This window comes from Meriones unguiculatus, chromosome 7, assembly GCF_030254825.1.
Source record: "Meriones unguiculatus strain TT.TT164.6M chromosome 7, Bangor_MerUng_6.1, whole genome shotgun sequence".
Lineage (NCBI taxonomy): Eukaryota > Metazoa > Chordata > Mammalia > Rodentia > Muridae > Meriones > Meriones unguiculatus.
The window spans coordinates 38251119-38272239 of record NC_083355.1 but is presented as its reverse complement, the minus strand read 5'-3'; the positions used below and the strand labels follow the sequence as shown (position 1 = coordinate 38272239).

Genomic DNA, 21121 nt, shown 5'->3' with positions numbered 1-21121 from the left:
GCAAGGCCAGCACAGAGTCTTCCAAATCTCACCGACGTCAGCTCTCCTTTTCTCCACTATGCAGGTCTCTGCCATTCTTCTCTGTCTCCTGCTCACAGCTGCTACCTTCAGCATCCACATATGGGCCCAACCAGGTAAGACTGACCCAGCCTTCTTCTCCCTAGAGTATGCTGGCCTTTCTCTCTGGGTTCTCACGGGCCATTACAGAATGAGGTTTACTCTTAGTCTCACCTTACTGGTTTTGCCTAAGAAAGGCAATGGAAAGAAGGACAAGAAGGCAGTCTAAGTGACAGAGCCTGAACTTGAATCTGATCCCTTCAGGACTCATTTGTGGAAACAAGATAGCTCCTGCTCCAGCTGCTTCTGCAGCGATGAGGCCTTGAGTCATCACAGATGGACCTGGAGTTGGGTGTACTCTCAGGTAGAAGAGCAAGGGGAAAGAGCTCCAGAGTCTAGTGCGTGCATCAACAGCCCAGCTTCCAGAGACAGCGGTTCTGTAGAGGCTGTGTCTACAAGAGACTCACAGCTAAACACCGTGTTGTTTTCTGATCCAAAGAGGGGACTCGTCACTAGTGGCTCTTTACCCTAAAGAACTGAGTTATTAATGTGATACCCAGAGTTGTCAGCTTTTCTTGCCCCTGTTGACTGGCATAAAACCCATACCAGTGAGAAAAGAGTTTTGGAACATCTTAAAGGGGAAGAGACATGAAACCAGAGGTGGGCAACTTCTGTTTTCACTTTTTCTTCCCTCTTGATGGCTTCCTATCATTCCATTAACCATAAACGAAAGACCCAGATTCTACCACAAAGAACCTTTTCTTGTTCTTTCATTGTAGATGGGATCGTTCAGCCCACATGCTGCTATGTAGCCAAGAAACAAAAGCTCCCCATGAAGAACCTCAAGAGCTACATAAAGATCACCAGTAGTCGCTGTCCCTGGGAGGCTGTTATGTGAGTCCATACCCCCTGCCTTTGCCCCTCAGCACTAAGGCCATTCCCCGAGGCAGTAAACAGAACTACACACTCAATGCAGGAGACTATCTCTAACGCAAACTCACACAACCTTCCATGGGAAAACTGAAGCCCACCACTCTTCAGAGCCACCAGTTCAGAGCTTCCCTCTCCATCTAAGAACCAAGCAGTCTTATCTTTGGCCAGTGAGGACTACATCTTCCCCTTAGGCCCATCCTTTGTTTTACCTTCTTCCTCCTCCATCCCTGGGGCAATTTCACCAACCTGGGGTACTGCACCAGACAGGAACTCACAAAATAAGTTACGTACTCTCTAACCGAGCACTCTTCTTTCAGCTTCAGGACAAAGAAGGGCATGGAAGTCTGTACTGAAGCCCAGCAGGATTGGGTCCAGAAGGCCATGAAATACTTAGACAAGAAATCCCAAACTCCAAACCCTTGAAGATGTGTGCCTGAACAGAAGCCAACCTAGAAGCCAAGAATCAAACAAACAAACAAATGTGCATCCTTTCCCTTTCTGAGAACTTTGCCGAGATAGGTTGATTATATTTCTAAGGGAGAGGAGCTGTCTGTAGGAATGTGAAAGGATTGTGCTTAAGGAATGATCTTTAAGTTATTAATATTTTTATTTAATTTTCCATGTACTTTTGTGTGATTTGAATGTAAAGCCCTCGACACTTCGTGTCTCTTTAATGTTGTTCTGTCTGTAGAAAGCTTCCTCCATTTACTTTGTTCCTGTATTATGAAGGGGATATGCAAAAATCAGTGCAAAGATTTTATTTAAATACTTTTAGTATAAAAATCATAATTTATGATACTGTGGGATGTTATGTGTATGACTACTGAGTTTTTATATAAAATATATTTTTTCACAAAAGCCAATCTTTGATGTTGTCTTTTAAAGGAATGAAAAAAAACTGAAGGGGTAAACAGAGTGGCAAGAAGCAGGCCATGGGTACAGAGGGAGGGGGAAGTAAATGAGCAGGCCATGAGTGTGGAGGGAGGCAAGGGGGTCAGACGTGGTAACCCTGTGTCTTTAGCTTGGGCTAAGCTTAGTTGGGAAAGCAGGACAGGCTGGAGCAAGAAAAAGCCAAGTCCACAGTTTTGCCTCTGACAGCTGTCATTTCGGTACCCAAAGCTGTGGCTTTTCACGCAATCTCTTATTGCACCAGAACCCTATATGTCTGGTCTCCCCACAGTCCTCCAACCCTTCCAGCCCAGAATATTTAAAACGGCTCTGGCTTTGAGACTGGAGGTATCAGACCAACATGACCTCGCCAATTCCCTTCCACATCTGGCTGTCACAAGTCTTCAGTTCTGTCCCTTCCAGTCAGAAAGGGTGGGGAAGCTGTAGATTGTGCAATCAGGACAAGATTCAACAGATCCCTGGACCTTCTAGCTGGGCCTCCATTAATGCCCCAGGTAGAAACATAAGGTGTCAGGAGAGAGCTGACATTTTAGTAGCAAACAAACAATGCACCAGTGACCATGCGTGCTCCAGCCAGACCTAGCAGAACTTTCTGCCTCTCCTGCAGCCTCCCGTCAGCCCTCCTCTCAACTCACCAAAATGCAGCCTTTCCAGTCCTAACAGAGCCACCAGGAGGCAGACTAGCATCACCCATGCTATCATCTTCATGTCTCATCCTTCATCTTACAGCTATGAAAGTGCTGCCGGAGAGGAAGGAATACATGTCATACAGGTCAATGTTAAGCAGAAAAATCAGTGAATGCACAGTTCAGAGAGGAGGAGTCCCCCGTGCCCAGGGGGGGCTTTATTCTCTTTGTTTCTTTCTGGCTTACTGTTTGTTTCCTTGCTTTTCTTCTTTCTGGTTTTTGGTTTTGTTTTGGTTTGTTTGTTTGTTTCAGTCAAAATGTGTTTTTGGTTTTTTTTTTTTTCTTAAGTCAAGTGTCATGTAGCCCAGGTTGGCCAAAAATTCAATGTGTAGCAATGAATGATCTTAAATTCTGGCCCTCCAACCTCTACCTTCAGAGGTTGGGGACAGGTGTGTGCCCTTATACAGTTTTTGAAGTGCTGGGGATCAAGTTGAAGACTCCGCATGCCAGGCAAACATTCTACCAAGCTAGTGAGATCTACCACAAGTCTAATTCTCCAATTTTAGGAACTTAAATTTTGTCTTCATCTATGCCTGGGGTCCTTTGTCTCCTTTAGGCATGAATAATGACAGAAAAGTCCCATACTATGACAGGAAACAGAGGGTGATCCATAGCTGGAAGCCAAGGTCAATGGGATTCAAAGAACAGATGAGTTATACCACTAGTATTCTTGGGTAGTTACTAACCTGACAGGTCTCTGTAAGTAAGAGTGTGTAGTAGAACCATGGCCCTCAACCTGGCACCAGAATCATGTAGACACTAAAAATAAAAACAAAATGAGCACTTTTTTTTTCACATCCATGAGCATATCCATCACAGATGCCCAAGTACCACCACCAAATATAGTAATCAGGAGTGGTGGGTGGGAAGATGTCTTTTTGGCCTTTTAGGGAGGTATCCTACAGGTGTAGGGGTTATTGAAAGGAAATATTTTGAGAGTCTCTTATATTCACTCTTTCTGTATTATAGGGCATCTCCTGTAATCTCTGGTTGGAAGTCCCCACTATTTAAGGACCCAGCCTACCATGTCCAGAGAGCTCTCACAAGCCCTTTGAGCTCTTTACAGAAAGGAGGACACCCTTTCTCAGCAGGGGCTTCTTTCTCTCTGCCTGAATTGATCTGGAGAGTGTCTCTAATAAGGACCTCCACCTTTGAGAGAGGTCACATAGCCCATGGACAAAATTCAGGTTCAACGTCCTTTCTCTTGATTAGAACCTGCCCAACAAATATCTGCAATTCTTGGAATGTAAAGCATTCCTGCCACCTCCAATCCCAGCCAATAGCATACGCCTACCCTGGGAATTCTCCACACACATACACACACCCCATGCACCTATATATAGCTCTTGTTCACTCCAAATAAAGCTGAGCAGCCTCCCTGAAGCTGGTCCAGAGAGTTTTTCTGTCATACTCATGGGCCATCTGAACCTTCTGTCATCTTTGCTCTGTTTTGTCCTCTGGAACCAATATCAACCAATGATCGGGGGGGGGGGGGGGCTAAGGTTCTGGAAAAGGGTCACAGTCTCTGGCTTAGATATAAAAGGTGTCGTTTGGTTAACAGACAGAGAGTGGCAATGACCACGTGTCACCGTTTAGAACCTAAAACAGTGGATGATGATGATGATGCACAACTATGATCCAGCATTTAGGAGGCTGACTCAGGAAGTTTGCTGTAACTTCATGGCCAGTTGGGTTACACAGTGAGTTCAGGATTAGCATTTGGGGTACATAGCAAAACCCTGTCTCCCAAAAGGAAAATAAATTAAATAAAAAACTGTGATAAGTAACATTCAGCAGGCTGCTGACAGCAGGTGGAACAAGCTGATGCTTCGGGTTGGAAAGACCCATGATCCAAAGCTGTCAGGTCCTGTCTACAGAAATCTTAGATCCAACAGGAAACGTTCCAAAAATGTGTATTGATAGTGTGATGGCTGCTTCTGTCTGCATCTGTCACGTTACCGCTGTAAGAAAAACAATTTAGGAAAGAACTGGCTGTCATTGTGCTAAATGCAAGAGAATAAAGTCCAAAAATCCAAAATTTATACTGCAGGAAATGCAATCTCTGTGTAGATACAAGCCTCTCTCTCTCTCTCTCTCTCTCTCTCTCTCTCTCTGTCTCTCTCTCTCTCTCTCTCTCTGTCTCTCTCTCTCTCTCATAGAAAAGCCTTTTAGTTGGATGAAGAAACAGAGAAAATAAGATTAAAATGTAGCTTAATTATGCAAGCATAATGTCTCACTAAGAGGTGGGTGATGAGAAACTGGTTGAGTGCCAAGAGGAGAAACCCCCAAAGTTATTGACAAAATCATATTAAATTATCAATAAAACCATTCGTGAGCTTAGAGCCAGTAAAAGCCACAGCCAATTGAAAATGAACATGGTCCCCAAAGCTGCAGAGCACCCCCAGGATAGATAGCATTTATCTGAGTGCTTTCTGAATGAATGCTGACTAACGGAGTGAGGGACCAAATGGTGTAAGCCACTTTCAGACCTAAGTCCCTACAAACACCCCATATGTCACCCTCCCACTGTGGTGAACTTAAGGGTAACAGGACTCAAAGTTTAGACTGTGCCTCATCGCCCTAAGCCTCTACAAATGGAGATTTGTAAACTATGAATAGCTCTCAGACTAACATCAACATCACTTAGACACATAAACAAAATGTAGATATGAAAGTGCTACCAACAAAGATTCCAACAGGGAGTGTTGGGCAGAGACGTTGACATTGCTTTAATGAAGATATATGAACAGTAGGGGCTGATTCTTTGGGGGGCTTGAGCGCAGGTTTTCTTCAACACCTTATTCAGAAATTAAAAAGAAAGAACATGAAGGATCTCACCAGGGTGATCAGAAACAAAGATTTTAAAAAAAGAGCATTCCCAGAGGGGAGATCCAAGCCATGAAGGATCTGCTGGAAGGATAGCTGCTGAGCCCTGCCAATGAGGGAGCTGGATACAGCTATGCTTTCCTTCTCAAACCTGATGTAACATACCGTGTACACACGATTTGTATTTTTGTCACCCAGGGCACTGGACAGGTAGATATGAATTCTCATCTGACAGAGAAGCTCAACCATCACCAGGAGACCCTGCACATTCAAGACTGTGCTATGTGACCATAGGAACTGGTCCATTTCTCTTAGGGATGGGTTGATTGTGATGTGGTTGACATTAATCGTCAGCTTGACAGGCTCTAGAACCACTTAGGAGACGAACTTCTGCACGTGTCTGTGAGGGGACTGAGATGAGAAGGCTCGCCCTAAATGTGGAGGTACCACGCCACGGGCTGGGGCTCTGGACAGAACAAAAAGAAAAATGTGAAATGAAGGCCAGTATTCATCTCTCTCTACTCAGTGAGCACAGACACAATGTGACCAGTTGCCTCACATGCCTTCCACAGTTGCTCAGCTACCATGATGCATTGAGCCTTTACACTGTGACCCAAAATAAACCTTTCTTTCCAGAAGTTTTTTTAATCAGTTACATTGCTTCATCAATGAGAAAAATGGGCTACCATGGCTATGTTCTGTTTTCGAGACATGAAGGAAGGACAGACTGATAAAAACTTACTCCTCAACAGACATTCATGTGTGCTCCTTAATTCCTTAGTCCAGAGACACAGCAGAGTCACAGGAGGAGTGAAGGTCAGTGGTAATGCAGGTCGATGCGGGCAGGAGTGTTGCGAGCTGCATCCGTGCCTGGTTCTGTAAACTATGTCTCAGTAAGTGTAGAGGCTCTCTGTTCCAGGTGATTGCTGTGGTTTTTATTCATCCAAAATCTGAAGCAATATTTTGCAGAAAGTTGATTGAGCATCATCTGGCTGCAATGCAACCATAAGCAGGTGTTGTTGAGATCCGGCAAACATGGTACTATTGTTATTGAAGGACTGGCCAGTATTAATGTGACCAAAGGGGCTAGGGATCTAGCTGCCATGCAGTTCAGTACCCCACCTTTATATAAAAGGAATTGATAGCCCCTAAAGAGATGTGTGAGATTATGTAACAAGGAGAGCATTTTAAATAAAGACATTTGGGGATAGAGGGATGGCTACGTGGTTAAAGTCACTTGTGCAGTCATGAGGACTGGGTTTGGATCTCAACACTGGAATAACAAGTCAGGCACCAATGCTTGCCCCCTAAGCTTCATGACGGGATGAGTGCGGAGACAGAAGAATTGGGAAATTACAGGAGAGAGAACATGGACTTTATGCTCAAGGAGAGACTAATTCTGCCTCAAAGAAATAGGTGAGGAGTTATAGAGGAGAACACCTGAAACCTACTTCTGACATCTGTATTCCCACAAGTGCACACAACACATGCATACAAACACACAGATACACCACACACAACATACAAACACACCACACACACACACCACACATGACCTGGGACCCCTGGGAAAATGGCGTCCCTTTCATAAATGGTTTTACAGAAAAGGAAGATAATTTGATTTCTCTAGGTCTGTATTTCCCTCCTTTAAAGTGATCTTAGTTAGAAAACCTGCTGCCTGAATTGGCCTATACTATACAGGTTAGTGTTGTAACAGCTTTCTATTCCCTAGACACAATGTTAGCCTTTGCTAACATAGACATTGGGCTCATTTTACTTAAAAAAAAAAATAGCAGAAAACGTCAGGATGACCTTGGAGACCATTGAGAACAGAGGTTCGTCTTTGCATTGAGAACAGAGGTTCGTCTTTGCTCCTTTTTTGTACAAGGTTAAACTGAACATTCTGGTTTGTTTTCTGTTCCTATGATAAACTTCATGACCCAAAAAACAAAAATTCATAAAGAAGGGAACATTTAAGTTAGATTATATTTCACGGTCACAACCCATCATTGAGGGAATTCAGAACAGAAACTCAAGTAGGAACTGAAGCAGAGACCATGGAGGAATCCTGGTTACTGATTCTCTCTATTTTCCATTCTGCTATCTTTCATATATAGCCCGGGACTGTTTAGACCAGGAAGATACTATTCACGGTGGGCGAAGCTCTCCTACATTGATCATCACCCAAGACAATGCCTCACTATCATGACTACATGCCAACCTTACAGAAACCATTTTTCAGTTGGAAGTCCCTCTTCCCAGGTGCTTCTAGTTTCTATCCATTTGACAACAAAACTAGCCAGCACACAAAGGCAAGCTTTTATAGTACAGTCGAGGTTTCATAGTATAGGAAAGGAATCAAAAGTCAGGCATGTAGATCCATCTGTCTCTATAGTGCATAGAAGAACCTTTGATTTTTTATTTCTGGTCCCAGGCCCCAGCTCTCAATTCTTTCTCTATTTTTCTTTCTTTTAAAGAAAGAGATGAAATAAAAGACACATCTATGTTTCTTTTCAGGCTATCATGGGATGGACTAGGATCTTGCTTTCCTTCTTTGTTGATGATTGAATCTAGGGTCTTGTGTGCATGAGGCAAGCTTTCTACTGCTGAGCTGCAACCCGCCCTGTGACTTGGACACAGTAGACACAATCTGTATCTGAGAAAAATCAAAGCCAAGAGCCCAGATTCCAATGACCCCTCCCTTCTCTGTTCGCCACATTCCTCAGAAAACCACTGAAGAATCCAAGTTAGTGTGTTCCTACCAGGGACCCACTGCCTGTCCTTCTTGAATGAAACCCTTCCACCCCTGTTCACCAGACACAGAATCACATCATAGGTGAGTGAGGTGTCCTTTTCCGGTGACTCCTGGGAAGCAGAGAAAAGGGAACACCAGGGGCGCTCTACTTCTTACCCTCCCACTTGTCTGGAACATCCAGGCAATTAGATGAAACAGCTGCTGAACTTGGAAGTTTCAATATTTGTTTTATTTATTCCTGTTGAGGTTTCTGGATTGCTGTCAAAACCCAGACCTCAATGTGAAAAGTAGAGAAACAAGTCACTCTATATCCCCAACTGAACTATAAAATTATTCCTGCTAAGTGCGCATGATTAATTAATGATGTCATCCAGGCGCCTCTGATGTTAGGAATGTTCTAAATATTTTCCATTGCCACAATTTCTGGAACTCCAGGCCTCCCCATGTGCAATACAGGAAATTCTAAAACCATCTCTAGGGTATACTTTCTTCCTTGGAAGTAGCGGGAAATCTGGGAAGGCAAGCGGAGGAAGCCATCTGCCCAGACACAGTCTCTTTCTAGCAACCTTGATCCACAAAATCCACTCCACTTTCTAATACCAAATGTTTAACTGCCACACACTTAGAGCCTACAGAGAGCTGGTCACTTTTTCAAGTACTTTTTATATTAATGGGCTTAATCCTCATAGCAACCCTTTGAGGTAAGCTTGATTATCCTTCCCATCTTAGCCTAGTAGAGGGAGCATAGATAAGCTGCCCACAGCATGAAGCTTATCGGTGATAGAGTCATGCTCCAGTTCAGACATCCTGGATCCACTGTCCTCACAATGCTGGGTCACCTGAGCAGCAAGGAAAGGAAGATGGAGTGTTCTGGCTTCTATTTGGTCCTCTTTTAGGTGATTGCTGACTAATTGCAGATGCTGCTTGTGGGCAAGCGAGAGTACTAGAGTCCAGTCCTTAGTACAGACATCACTAGTTGACTGCAGAACTCCCTTTTTCTAACCCAGGTCCCTCTTAACACACCATCTGATGTGGAACTATTCCAGAAAAGGCAGAAGCCAACCATGTGATGCCCTGTGCTCACATCCAACACAATACTTTACTGTGGCTGCTGTATTTAAGGCAATGCTTCTCCTCACAGCTGCTCCTGCATAGGAGTGTAGCGTTTCTCATAGATGAACATAAGCTTCTTGTGTTCCTTGTCTTTGATGTCCTGACGCCATTAAACATCTTGTCTGATGAGGGTAAACTAGAAGGCTGGCTTTGTATGTGCTCCTTGAGTTCCTAGGGTATGAGGACATCAAGCATCTATTCTGTTACACACAGACCAGTTCCAGGGAAGCGTATTTGAAATACAGAAGTTTGTTTTAATTTGATTTGGTAAAGGGCTTTAGTAGCTAAGCAAATAGCTTTAAAATGCTAAAGAAACCAAGGTCAAAGGAAGAAGTAATGGGGTGGATATAATCAAAATCCATCATAGGCATAAATGAAATTCTCAAAGGATTAAAAAAAATGTTTCATAAAATGTGCTTTCTTTTGATTTGGTGGCTGTGGTGGCTTGAATAAGAACGCCTCCCATGGGCTCATATATTTAAATAGTTAGTCATCAGGAAGTGATACTACTTCTGAAGGATTAAAAGGTGTAGGCTTGTTGGAGGAAGCCCACTGGGAGTGGGCTTTGGGGTTTCAAAAGTTCAGGCCAGGCCCAAGTCTGTATGTTCCTAATGCCTGCAGAGCTTCATGTAGCTCTCTCAGCTGCCTCCCCGGCACCATGTGACCGTGCTCCCCGCCATGATGATAATGGCCTCAGCCTCTGAAACCGAAAGCCAGCCCCACCTGAATGCTTTTTTAAAATAAAAAGTTGTTGTGGTCATGGTGCCTCTTTATAGCAATAGGACGATGATTAAGACAGTAACTGAAATAAACATTTTTTTTTCATAAGAAGAAATGTCACTAAATTAAAAACATACTGATCTGGAATGTTTTTTTTCTGAGATTTTTTTATTCTATCATAATTTTGTTAATTTTCTCATTTATGAATGATTTATGGTTTTTGATAATTGTAAACACTTGTTAATTTTTTTTTAATTTTAAGTGTTTTTCTCTGACTTCCAAATGAGTGTCTAACTCTTGTTTCTTAACATCAGTCATCCTAGTTTAACTGTGTGAGTCAACTGCCAACTTTTTTGTTGTTAATACTGAGTCCTAAATCTGAAATGTAATAAATGTCAAGATGTTTTCTGCAGCTAATACTATTTTTGATATTTTCAGAGGTCTTTGGACAGCAATGACTTACTATTTTAGGTATCAAATGAAGTTTTTTAAATGATTAGATTCCATTGATGCTCCCATTTGTGATTACACAGGAAATGGCAAATCAAACAGGTGGTTATTATTACCTATATTAAATTTGTATAAATATTTTTGAAATTCTGTTATTGTGCAAGGTGCCTTAAAGGTATAGAGGGATCTTGGTGTCTTTGTTTTCCTGATATTTCTATTTATCTGAGCGCTGGAGGGGCTTTGCCTGAGGACACCAGGCAATCATAACGTTACTATCCACTGGTATTTTGATTTTAAATATTTTAAATATTTACTCAGTCCTGACCTTTTTTCCTCATTTTAATCTACCATCTTCTAGATCAGTAGTTTTCAGTTAGGTGTGACCATCAATTTTCTTAAGATGTTTTTATTGAAATAAATATTTTAGAGGCCCTGATTTGGGGATGGGGAATCAAGTTTAGTAGGAATTAGTTTTTTTTTTTTTCTGATAGTTCCCTGTCAGTGTTGGTTGCTGTCTGAGTCAGGGGTTTCAGGGCTCTTGGAGTACTGTTCTAAGGGTTGAGGAAGAGCAGAACAGCAAGAGATTTTGTACAAAAGGGCAAAATAGACAACACACAGAGTAGATACAGCATGAAAGCACTGCAAGGCAGCAGTGGGCTCTGAGACTGCTTAGTTGTGAGATGGGTGACGGATGCTCATAAATGTTTGTAGTCCTTAAAAGAGGCTTGGTTCCAAACTGTTATGATCTTGATCAGGGAGAAAATGAAGGATAGGAGTTAGGCTCAGGGATCTCTCTCTTTCCTCTTCTTTTCTCTCTCCTTTCTTAGGTAAGGTAAAAGGGATTGAGAGGAAGAAGGGGGGAATATAAGGATAACATATAGTAATAATATTTGGATAAAAGGATAGATTATTGAATCTATTCAACCGTAGAGCTACTTTTATTCTCAAATATTTTACATAGATATGGATTATTGTATTTTGTGACAGGTTTAAACTGTTCATTGGTTTAGATTATTATATATTGATACAATTTTAAAGTTATTTTTGATACACATAATGTATTTATGTTTCAACTCTCGTATAGGCTGTTATGCCTATGCAACTCATTTAAAATTGCAATATGAAATTCTAGCCCTTTTAGCTGCCACTGTTACAAACTGTTTAGGATAATTAAGTACTGCAGATTAACAGTCAGACGATCACACTCATGGTCATGTCAGATTCTAGTCTAGTTTATCAAAGAGTCTCATGTTATAGTGGTCCCTGGGTTTCCTTCCGAGGGTATAGCAAATGGAGCTGACTGACTGGGCAAAGGCCATTGAGTAGCTTCCTGTTTTGATTTCCTAAGCCTTTGCTTGCTTCACATTGTCCTTCCCCATAAGGCACCTGATTTTTATCCTATGCACACCAAATCATGCATAGGATGGTAGAGAGAATTTTCCCAAAAAATTCATTTTGGGAACATGGATTGCCCATCCAGGACAGATGCGCTGCTGCTCCTAATTTTAGGATGTATACTGGGATGTATTTGAAGAATTTCTAACCAGTGAAAGGGGCTGGGTGGGGGTGCTAAGGAATTTCCAGGTATTATCAGCACAGAGGAACCTGTTGTTTTCTTTGGAAGATGTATACATAGCTTGGTACAGGTGGTGGTCCTGAGTTGCTAACCACTCAGGGTGTGTGTCTGTGTCTATGTCTGTATGTGTGTGTGTGTGTGTGTGTGTGTTTGTGTGTGTAGCTCAAGCCAAGTGTAATCCTAGTTTTCTAAGCTGTCCCTATACTTGCTCCTTCCCATGATGCTAAGTTTCTGGACACTAAGATTTAAGATTTTATAGCTGCTGAATTACCTATAAAGGACAAGCAACACTATCATGCCCTGCTTTCTGAAGGGGGTCCTTCTGGGCCACCTTCAGGCCATCAGGTAAACACAGGAACCAAGTAGGGCTCTTAAATCCACTGGCTTTCCCTCGTCATTCCCTGGCTTCTCTTCCACTGCCCAATGATTAGTATATTTCATAATCACATAATCTCTTCATTTTTCACTCTCATCCCCTAACAGATGCCAAGTCCCACCCACAGGATTGTATTTCTTCTGTCTTGCTGTTTTTTCAGGAGCTGGCCTGTGCTCCACTGCTCAAGACCCCTCCTTCATGACCTTGTGCAGGCAGAGTCTTCTCTGGAAGCTTCCACCCACTCTGCTCTCTATAAAGGTAGACAAAGTAGCCAGCAGAGTACAGAGGCTGAGATCAACACAGAAACCTCCAACTCTCTCATTTCACCATGCAGATCTCCACAGTGCTTCTGTGCCTGCTGCTCATGACCACTGCCTTCACCTCCGAGGTGCTGGCTCACCCGGGTAAGTCTCCTGGTAATCCTTTGAGGGAAGTCAGCCATTTCTGTAGCCATACACCAGGACTCTTCAGAGTCTTGCTGCTAACCCTGCAATTCAAAGACGGGACATGAAACACCAGACAGTCAATAACTGGAACTGATACCATCCCACTTTCATATTTCACTTTAGTGTGTGTGTGTGTGTGTGTGTGTGTCTTTCTGGGTTTCTTTCTCTGTCTTCCTATGTCTCTGTGTCTCTCTGTCTTTATGTCCCTGTCTGTCTGTCTGTCTGTCTCTCCCTCCATCTCTGACATGAGTAGGTAAGTGTCAAGTGCGTCTACACACAGTCAGTTTCCCTCACAGTGTCTGGGTGTGGGTCTGTGTATGGCACAGTGAGCATTTGGATATTGGTGAAATGGAAGGACCTGTTTTGGGGGTAAGAGTTTCTGCAGGATTCTAAGCTAGCAATAGTGGCGAAAACAAAAGGTCCTGAGACACCTCTCAAGCTGGTTCCTTTCGACTCTGTTTAGGAACCTGCTGTAGGTGTTTGTTTCTTACCCCGTTTTACTATCTTTCGATGTCTTACTTTTACTGAGTGTGTAAACTAATGCATGCTACAGTGACAGCTAATCCCAGTCAAATCAACAAGGGCCAACTCCTTGCCTATAACAAGCAATAATAATGCACGAGTTCTGCTTCTGCTATATTCTTGGGTTCCCAGACTGATTAGTGGAGCAAAGGAAAAGAATGCTCAAAGGTTCCATTGGTAGCCCTTGCAAGCTCAGAAGTGTCATATTTTTTTCTCCCTTACTGATCAAACTGGTTAATATCATCAGCCAACTAAAATGGCCAAGAAAGCAGACAATGGAGAGTGTTGGATGACTGGGTCTGAGACAATCACACTGTTGTGTGCTCCTCTTAATGTCAGCAAAAAGGGTACCAGAGTGATGGGGCCTTTTCGTTTTCTTTGTTCTGGCTGGGAAAGAATGATATTTGACAGCTATGTTTGAATGAGTGAGTTTATTAAGTACAGAGCAAGCCAAAGTGTAAAAAAAAAAAAAAAAAAAAATGATGGAGAGAGATAGAGAAAGGCACAAAATATCAACTCTACTGTGCAAAATCTTCAGCAGAAACTGACTAAGGAAGCCTTTTTAAGGCAGTCATCTGGGATTCCCAATGGATAGGGTCCCCGCCCAGGTGAGGCTTCAAAACCAAGGAGCAAGGAAAACAGAAAAGCACATCACTAAATTTGGGCTCATAACTTCCACCTGAAACTGGCTGAAAGTTGGGGAACAGGGAGTTCCTTTTTGAGCTTTCTTCCATGGATATGCTTCCCATGGCTGGATATGTGGCTTCTCTTTCCCAAAGCAAGCACTGTTATATCATAGGATAAATGACAATAACCTCTGTGGGCAATAGTTCACATTTTAACCATTCTGGAGGGGATAACACTTTTACTTTTGGATGTCTGGTTGTCCCCTCTTTGTTGTCTCAGAGTTGGAGGCCTAGTCCACCCCCAAGCAAGAGCTCTTGAAGAACTCTGTGAGACAGACACGTTTGGATTTGAAATTGAGATGGGGGAGCAAGCCCGCTTCCAAAGACAGCATCTAAGAGAGCCCAAACAACATATAACAACTTAGCAATATAATGTACATTGTGTTCAGCCCTTAAATTGCCTGTCTGCAGTTATTTGGCACTGCCATCTCTATTATTTGGGAACAAATAAAGTAGATTGATTTAATACATTGTGGGATGAGATGGACATAACCAAAAGTTAGTTAACTGTAGACTTTGTTGATGAGTTTTTGTTTGTTTGTGTTTGTTTGTTTTTTATGCTGTTGTTGCTCTCAGAGTTCTGGGTATGGTTTTTGGTTTTGTTTTTTTCTTTAATTATTATTTTCTTAGTTTGCTTATTTTATGGCCAGCTGTCATAGCAGGGTAGCAATGGTGAGTGTGAGTCGTTCCTCAGATGTGGGCTTTTAAAGGATTAAACTTTGAGATAAACGTACTTAGGTCTGAAACAGGGAAGGAGCAAACTGGCTTCCAGGGTCAGTTTCTCAGTGAGCTCAAAACAACACATTTTAATAGTTTTAACATATTTAATGTTTACATTTGTTTTTAGCATAAGAGTCCCTCCTAGTGGATTTGGGATCCAGTCTTTGGGGATTGGGTGGCGATTGATCCTGGTTCCTTCAAAGCTGGCCAGGGATATTAATGAAAAGGCTGGATGAGTCCCTCGCTGGGCTAACACACTGAGGATGGCTGGGATGTATGGCATTACTCTGGGTGAGCCACCAGCCCTCAGGAGAAGGAGGTGAGCATGTGTTCAGGAGTCAGCTGCTTTTGTCTGCGTTATCTGAAGTTTTAGGGCTTAGAAACTGGACAATCTCAATCATAAGTGATGGACCAAAGAGACAAAGTAGAATCAAAAACAGTAAGATCTTCAAGGGTTTGATGTCTTATGAATGATTTGTTAAATTCTGGGAGAAACACACCTGTGTAGCAATTTAAGGAGGAAGGGCGTAATCAAGGAAGGCTGTGCAGGCAAATAAATAAATCTGTGGTGTGCATGTGTATTTATCTGGAGTTGACTTTGGGGGTGTCTCTTAAAGAGAAAGTGTTAAGTTCTCAGCTGCCTTGTTTTATACTGTGTCTTTCTCCTTTTATATTTCTGACTGTCTTACGGAAAATAAGGCTTAAAGGCTTAGCATTGGGCAAGTGAAGCCAGTTAGTAATGTTATAGAATTTGACATATTACTCCCTTTTAAACTGACAAAAGCTGGCCTTTGTTGTAGTTATACTTTTAGGGGTATGACATCTATATAAAGATAAAACAAAACAAAATTTGAATAAATACTGATGCTCCTAAAATGCTGTTTCTCCCAAGTATGAACCAGCCTAACAAAGTTGGCACAATAACTACCTCAATTAGACATGCATTTTTTGGTTTTGAATTAGTTTTTATAAATGTTGCCATGAGAAGATCAGTGCCTTGAGAATTTTTTTTTTTTTTTTTTGTGGCTTGCTCTCATGTACTATTCTGGCCTCTGTTTTTGTCTCTGTCTCCCACAATCTTTTTTTTTCTCTTTCATAGAGTTCTTTTTTTTTATTTTTTTATTAATTACACTTTATTCATTTTGTATCCCCCCATAAGCCCCTCCCTCCTCCCCTCCTAATCCCACCCTCCCTCCCCTTTCTGCATGCATGCCACTCCCCAAGTCCACTGATAGGGGAGGTTCTCCTCTCCTTTCTGATCTTAGTCTATCAGTTCTCATCAAAAGTGGTTGCATTGTCCTCTACTGTGGCCTGGTATGGCTGCTCCTCCCTCAGGGGGAGGTGATCAAAGAGCAGGCCAATCAGATTATGTCAGAGGCAGTCCCTCTTCCCATTACTGTGTAACCCACTTGGACACTGAACTGCCATGGGCTACATCTGTGCAGGGGTTCTAGGTTATCTCCATGAATAGTCCTTGGTTGGAGTATGAGTCTCTGGGAAGTTCCCTGTGTTCAAATTTTCTTGTTCTGTTGCTCTCCTTGAGGAATTTTAAAGGCCTTCAGTCATCAAACATACATGGTCTTTAAGTCCTATCCTCCATGCACCTTGCACAACTTACTCAGACTTCTTGTGACTTGGATTTAAGCTTTTTATTTTGTCTTACCACACAAAATTTATATTTATTTTTAAAAACTTACCTGTTTAATAAAAATATAATCTCATCTTTACATTTTTAAACCCCTCTCATCTAATTACTTAAACAATTCACTTCTGTAAATAAGAGTTGAATGCAAATTATATACAGGCTACTGTGTAGCAAATTAACATTACCTGACATATTATTAAACTGTCAAGTTTTTTTTTTAAGTTTTTTAGTTGTTTGTTTGTTTGTTTCTGTTGTTTTTAGACAACCCTTCTTAGCACTTGAATTTCTACCTTTCTCCCTTCTGGTCTCAAAGTCTTGAGAAAGTTCTTGCACTGTTTCAAAAGCCTGAAGGGAAATTAATGACCTTGATCAGAAAACACTCTTTGCAAATTAAGAAGAGGCCAAAGAAAATATTCACAGAGAGACAAAAAAAAAATCTTTGCATGTTAATCCTGCAACTGTAGTTTTAGGTACAAAAGATGGATATTCCTTTGTTCTAGTGGTGACACAGGGGAAGCCAAATGTCTATGGGTGTGTCATTGCTCCCTTCATCACTTGTCTGTCAATGTGTACACCCCCTTTCACTTTTTATGAGAGTCCACTCCTTTAACCAGAAATGGTGATTCGTAGCCTGTTGGTGATGCTAATTATATTCTCTATGGTCTGGGGAAGAGATTGTATAGCCACACTCGAAGTTTTGAATGAGTAAGTGTATTTATTAATTACATATAAAGCCAAAGCAATAGTGAAAACAACACACACACACACACACACACACACACACACATACACACATACAGAGGATTGGAGGATGCCATCAGATCTTATGCTCAAAACACCCAGTAAAAATCTACTGGGGAAACCTTGTTGAAGCAGTCAATTCGAGTTCCCTCTCGAAGGAATTCTGGACAGAAAAGAGTACCCTTCCTGGAGAGCAAATTAATAAGAGTAAGGTAACATCATCAAATTGGGGGCTTAAAACCAACAGAAACAGGCTGAGGAAGCCCTTGAGGCAGTCAGCTGGAGTTCCTCCACTGAGTACTTGTCCATGGCAACAGCTTCTCTGTGTCCTGTTAGTGACAGTTCCCTTTGCAGCTGCTCTCTGGGACACGGTACTGTTGTTCATAGTCTGTTCTTATGTTCTCTCCTCTCTGTCACAGAGTTGGACACTCATCCCCTTGCCATACAAATCCTGGGGGAAACTTGACACAAATATGCTCAGGTCTCAAATGGAGGGGAGGGTAAACCTGCTCCCTGAGCCAGCCTCTCAGTGAGCTCAGCAATGTATCACACGTTACCTGTGTCATGTACACTGCATCTTGTCAGAGACAATGGGTCCCCACTGTGTAGAGGACCATGGGGAAGGGGTGTGCGCCTCATCATAGATACAGGAATGCAGGATTCTACATCCACCCCTGATGCACCCTTACCTTCTCCTGACTTTCTTCCTACAGATTTCAGTATATATATATATATATATATATATAAAAAAATACCCATGGATTACAGGCTATTTATTCTTCCTGTCCATTTCCTTCTCCCTAAATGTAGGCTCTATCCCAGCTTCCTGCTGTTTCATCATGACCAGTAAGAAGATCCCCAACTCGCTACTGAAGAGCTACAGGAGAATCACCAACAGCAGGTGCACCCTGAAAGCCGTAGTGTGAGTAGACACCCCCCAACTGCACTCCCACCCCCCACTGCACCCCATCCCCATCCTCCGACACACCACAACACACATACACCTCAGGCCCCAAACTCATTCCCAAGGTGCACAGTCAAAGGCTGTGTCCTAATTAAAGAATCAGACAGTTTGACACCTGAAATGCAACCCATGAGTTTTCACAGCACAAGTTTCCTCCCAGCTCTCTGCATAGGAGCTGGTTCCTGACCACATTAGACCTTTCAGGTCCAAGGGCAAAAGTGTCTTTACTAGGCCATCAAGAGCAAGAGCAGAGCCTGAAGTCCCATCCCTACTCTGACCACCATTTTGTACCACAGTGATCTCTGTGCCCCATATCAAATGATTCCGGAGGGTTCGGGAGGAAAGGGGAGGACTTGCAGAGCATCCTTCTGATTGTTTGCTCTCTTCTGCAGCTTCATGACCAAGTTGGGCAAAGAGATCTGTGCTGACCCCAATCGAAAGTGGGTCAAGGATGCCACAAAACACCTGGACCGAAAATTCACAGCTCCCAAACTGCTACAAGAACCTCGCCTTTTGAGACTAAACCAGAGCCTTTCTTAGGTTCCTTCTTTTTCCTAAGATGTGCTCTGAGGTAATCTCTGCACCATTCCCAAGGACTTGGCTTCATGTGGTTATAGAGGGAACTGGAACTCATTATGTTTGGTGAAATAGGCCAGACTCGAACGATTGTGCAATTTCTTGCATATGCAGAATCTGAAGATGGGAGCATGAAATTGGATGTGGGATTAGTGAGGAATAAGATGGAAAGGGGTGGAGAGGGCAGTTGAGGATAAAAGGGGTAAATATGACCAAAATACCTTATGGATATATTTGGAAATGTCATAATATGATCCATTGTTTTGCACAATTAATATACACTATTAAAATGTTAATATTTTAAAACATGTTACATTTAAATAATTAAAGTTTAAAGCACATTTTTCATGAATATCTGTTTGTTTGTTTGTTTGTTTGAAACAGAGTCTCACTATATCACCCTGACTGACCTGGAACTCAATATGTAGACCAGGCTGACCTCAAACTCATAGAGACTCTGCTTCTAAAGTGCTGGAATTAAGGGCATGTGCCACCATGCCAAGCCTCAATGTTTTTTATTGTTATATACCAATAATAAATAATACAACATTTTACCACAACATTTTTCCACATGTCATTTTTAAGATCTAAAGCTTTGAGAAACCTGTCTCTCTATTAGTCCTGATTAAGTCTTCCTGTGATCTTCTCTCCATTTACCATGGAAAGGTCATGGAAGTGTTTTGTATTTCCAGGAGGATATTGTTATTGTGGCTATACGGTGTGTGGTATTAAATGAAAGTGAATTGGTTTGGGCATTCATGAAATCCATGCATATCTTATTACCACTGCAGTTGTGTTTGTTTGTTTGTTTGCTTGCTTTGGGGGGGGAGGTTGTTCGTCTTTTTTTTTGGAGGTTGTTTGTATGTTTACTTGTTTGTTTTGTGAGAAAGCCCATTCATCTGGGGTGGAATAAAGATGGCAGTTGGAAAAGAACAATTTGTGAAGTGGTGCTCTGTTCCATACAAAATGACTCTAATGCTTATCACAATTCAGATATTTCATTCTGTCCCCAGGATTCCTGTTCCCACCAGCAAGGTCCCAACTACACACACACACACACACACACACACACACACCTGAGCCAGTCACTCTGCAGGAATTCCCACTACACCAGTGCTCAGCTCTGGATTTCCTGTTTCTATCAGCAAGGTCCCAACTCCACAGTCTTCAGTCATTCTGCTGGAGCCCTCCGCCATGATGTAACACCACGCTTGCTCCAAGTCTTCCCTGGAACCTATTGCAACTGCATGTTATAGTCTCTCACTTTGACCTTACTGTTCTATCTTGCAACAAAGACCCACACAGACCCTGCAGACATGGAAAAGCCCAGGAAGCCAGGTGACCCTGGAGAACTGGCTTAGATGAAGGCTTCAAAGGTATATTACCTGACAAGAGTCATCTTAAGGAGCGAAGGGTCTAACTCAGCTTGGAGTTTGAAGGTGCAGTCTATTGTGGTAGGCAAAGTAGCAAGAGCACATTTATCTGCAGCAACAGGCAGCACAGGCAGCACAGACAGCAGGCAGGTCTCATTGACTCTGCAGTCAAGATGCAAGACTGAGCCAGAGTGGCATTCCACACACCTTCTCCTGTTCGGGCACCCTGGCTCAGGGATAGTGTTGTCCACCCCAGGGGTAGGATCTTCCTTCCTCATTTTAAGCTTTATGAAAACCACTTTGCAGACAAGACCAGAGGCATCCCTTCTGGATGATTCTAGATTTTGTCTGTATTAAAAGATGAACGATCTCAACATTAAGGTATGTGTAGATGGAGGCTCAAGGGGGGATCTCAGTCCAGGTAAAGAAGAGCCATTTCTTCCTCCAGTGCCTAGGTGTGAGGATGAGTGACATCTGTCAAATTCGCTGGGCGCCTCCTCTAGGAGTATATGCCCTATATGTTGGGAAAAGAGCGTGAAGGCCAAGCTATCAAGAGGAGGACCTCAGATAGTGATAAGTGGGGTGAGCATAAAGTTTTATCACCCAATTTGGAATGTTTTTCATAGTGAATGGGAGCTATGATTCATTCCTCTTAGAAAACAGGTATGTTAGTAAAACATCTCCCTGGTTATAAGACACATTGATTCCAGTTAGTGAGAAAAGAAGGTTCGTGGCTCGAGAAACTTCAGGAAACACAGGTGTCTATGGGCAGGATGGCTGAGAGGAAAAAGGAGACTCAGTTTACCTACTATTACCTTAGGTGGGCAAGAAGCAGTCTGTGTAGGCAAAGACTGCTGTGTGGAGGTCTTGATCACTGCCAGATAAACAGGGGTGGGTAACCCCAAGAATTGTCCAATGCCAGATGAAACACTGCATGTTGGGAAGCTGGTGATGGAAACCTCCCAAGCTCCATAAAAGCTGCGTTTAAAGCAGTTCTCTAACATCAGACTAAGAGCAGCAGCATTAGACGCCAACTTTATACTTTTG

General features: G+C 42.5%; 2 protein-coding genes across 2 annotated transcripts; both read left to right on the top strand.

The window, feature by feature from the left end:
- LOC110564368 (C-C motif chemokine 7-like) lies at positions 1-1848 on the top strand. Its single transcript, XM_021661817.2, has 3 exons — positions 1-134; positions 837-951; positions 1308-1848. Exons 1-3 carry the CDS (start codon positions 59-61, stop codon positions 1411-1413), a joined length of 297 nt encoding a protein of 98 aa, XP_021517492.1. The 5' UTR covers positions 1-58; the 3' UTR covers positions 1414-1848.
- A 10721-nt stretch (positions 1849-12569) lies between these two features.
- On the top strand, positions 12570-19615 carry LOC110564367 (eotaxin-like). The gene is made up of 3 exons (XM_021661816.2): positions 12570-12805; positions 17972-18083; positions 18518-19615. The coding sequence occupies exons 1-3, from the start codon at positions 12730-12732 to the stop codon at positions 18663-18665; spliced, it is 336 nt and encodes a 111-aa protein (XP_021517491.1). The 5' UTR covers positions 12570-12729; the 3' UTR covers positions 18666-19615.
- The last annotated feature ends 1506 nt before the right edge of the window (positions 19616-21121 follow it).

Coding starts and splice junctions, on each gene's coding strand:
- LOC110564368 (XM_021661817.2), top strand. CDS start 59: ATGCAGGTCTCTGCCATTCTTCTCTGTCTCCTGCTCACAGCTGCTACC. Junction 135..836: donor CCACATATGGGCCCAACCAG/GTAAGACTGACC, acceptor CTTTCATTGTAG/ATGGGATCGTTCAGCCCACA. Junction 952..1,307: donor TGTCCCTGGGAGGCTGTTAT/GTGAGTCCATAC, acceptor CTCTTCTTTCAG/CTTCAGGACAAAGAAGGGCA.
- LOC110564367 (XM_021661816.2), top strand. CDS start 12,730: ATGCAGATCTCCACAGTGCTTCTGTGCCTGCTGCTCATGACCACTGCC. Junction 12,806..17,971: donor CGAGGTGCTGGCTCACCCGG/GTAAGTCTCCTG, acceptor CCCTAAATGTAG/GCTCTATCCCAGCTTCCTGC. Junction 18,084..18,517: donor TGCACCCTGAAAGCCGTAGT/GTGAGTAGACAC, acceptor TCTCTTCTGCAG/CTTCATGACCAAGTTGGGCA.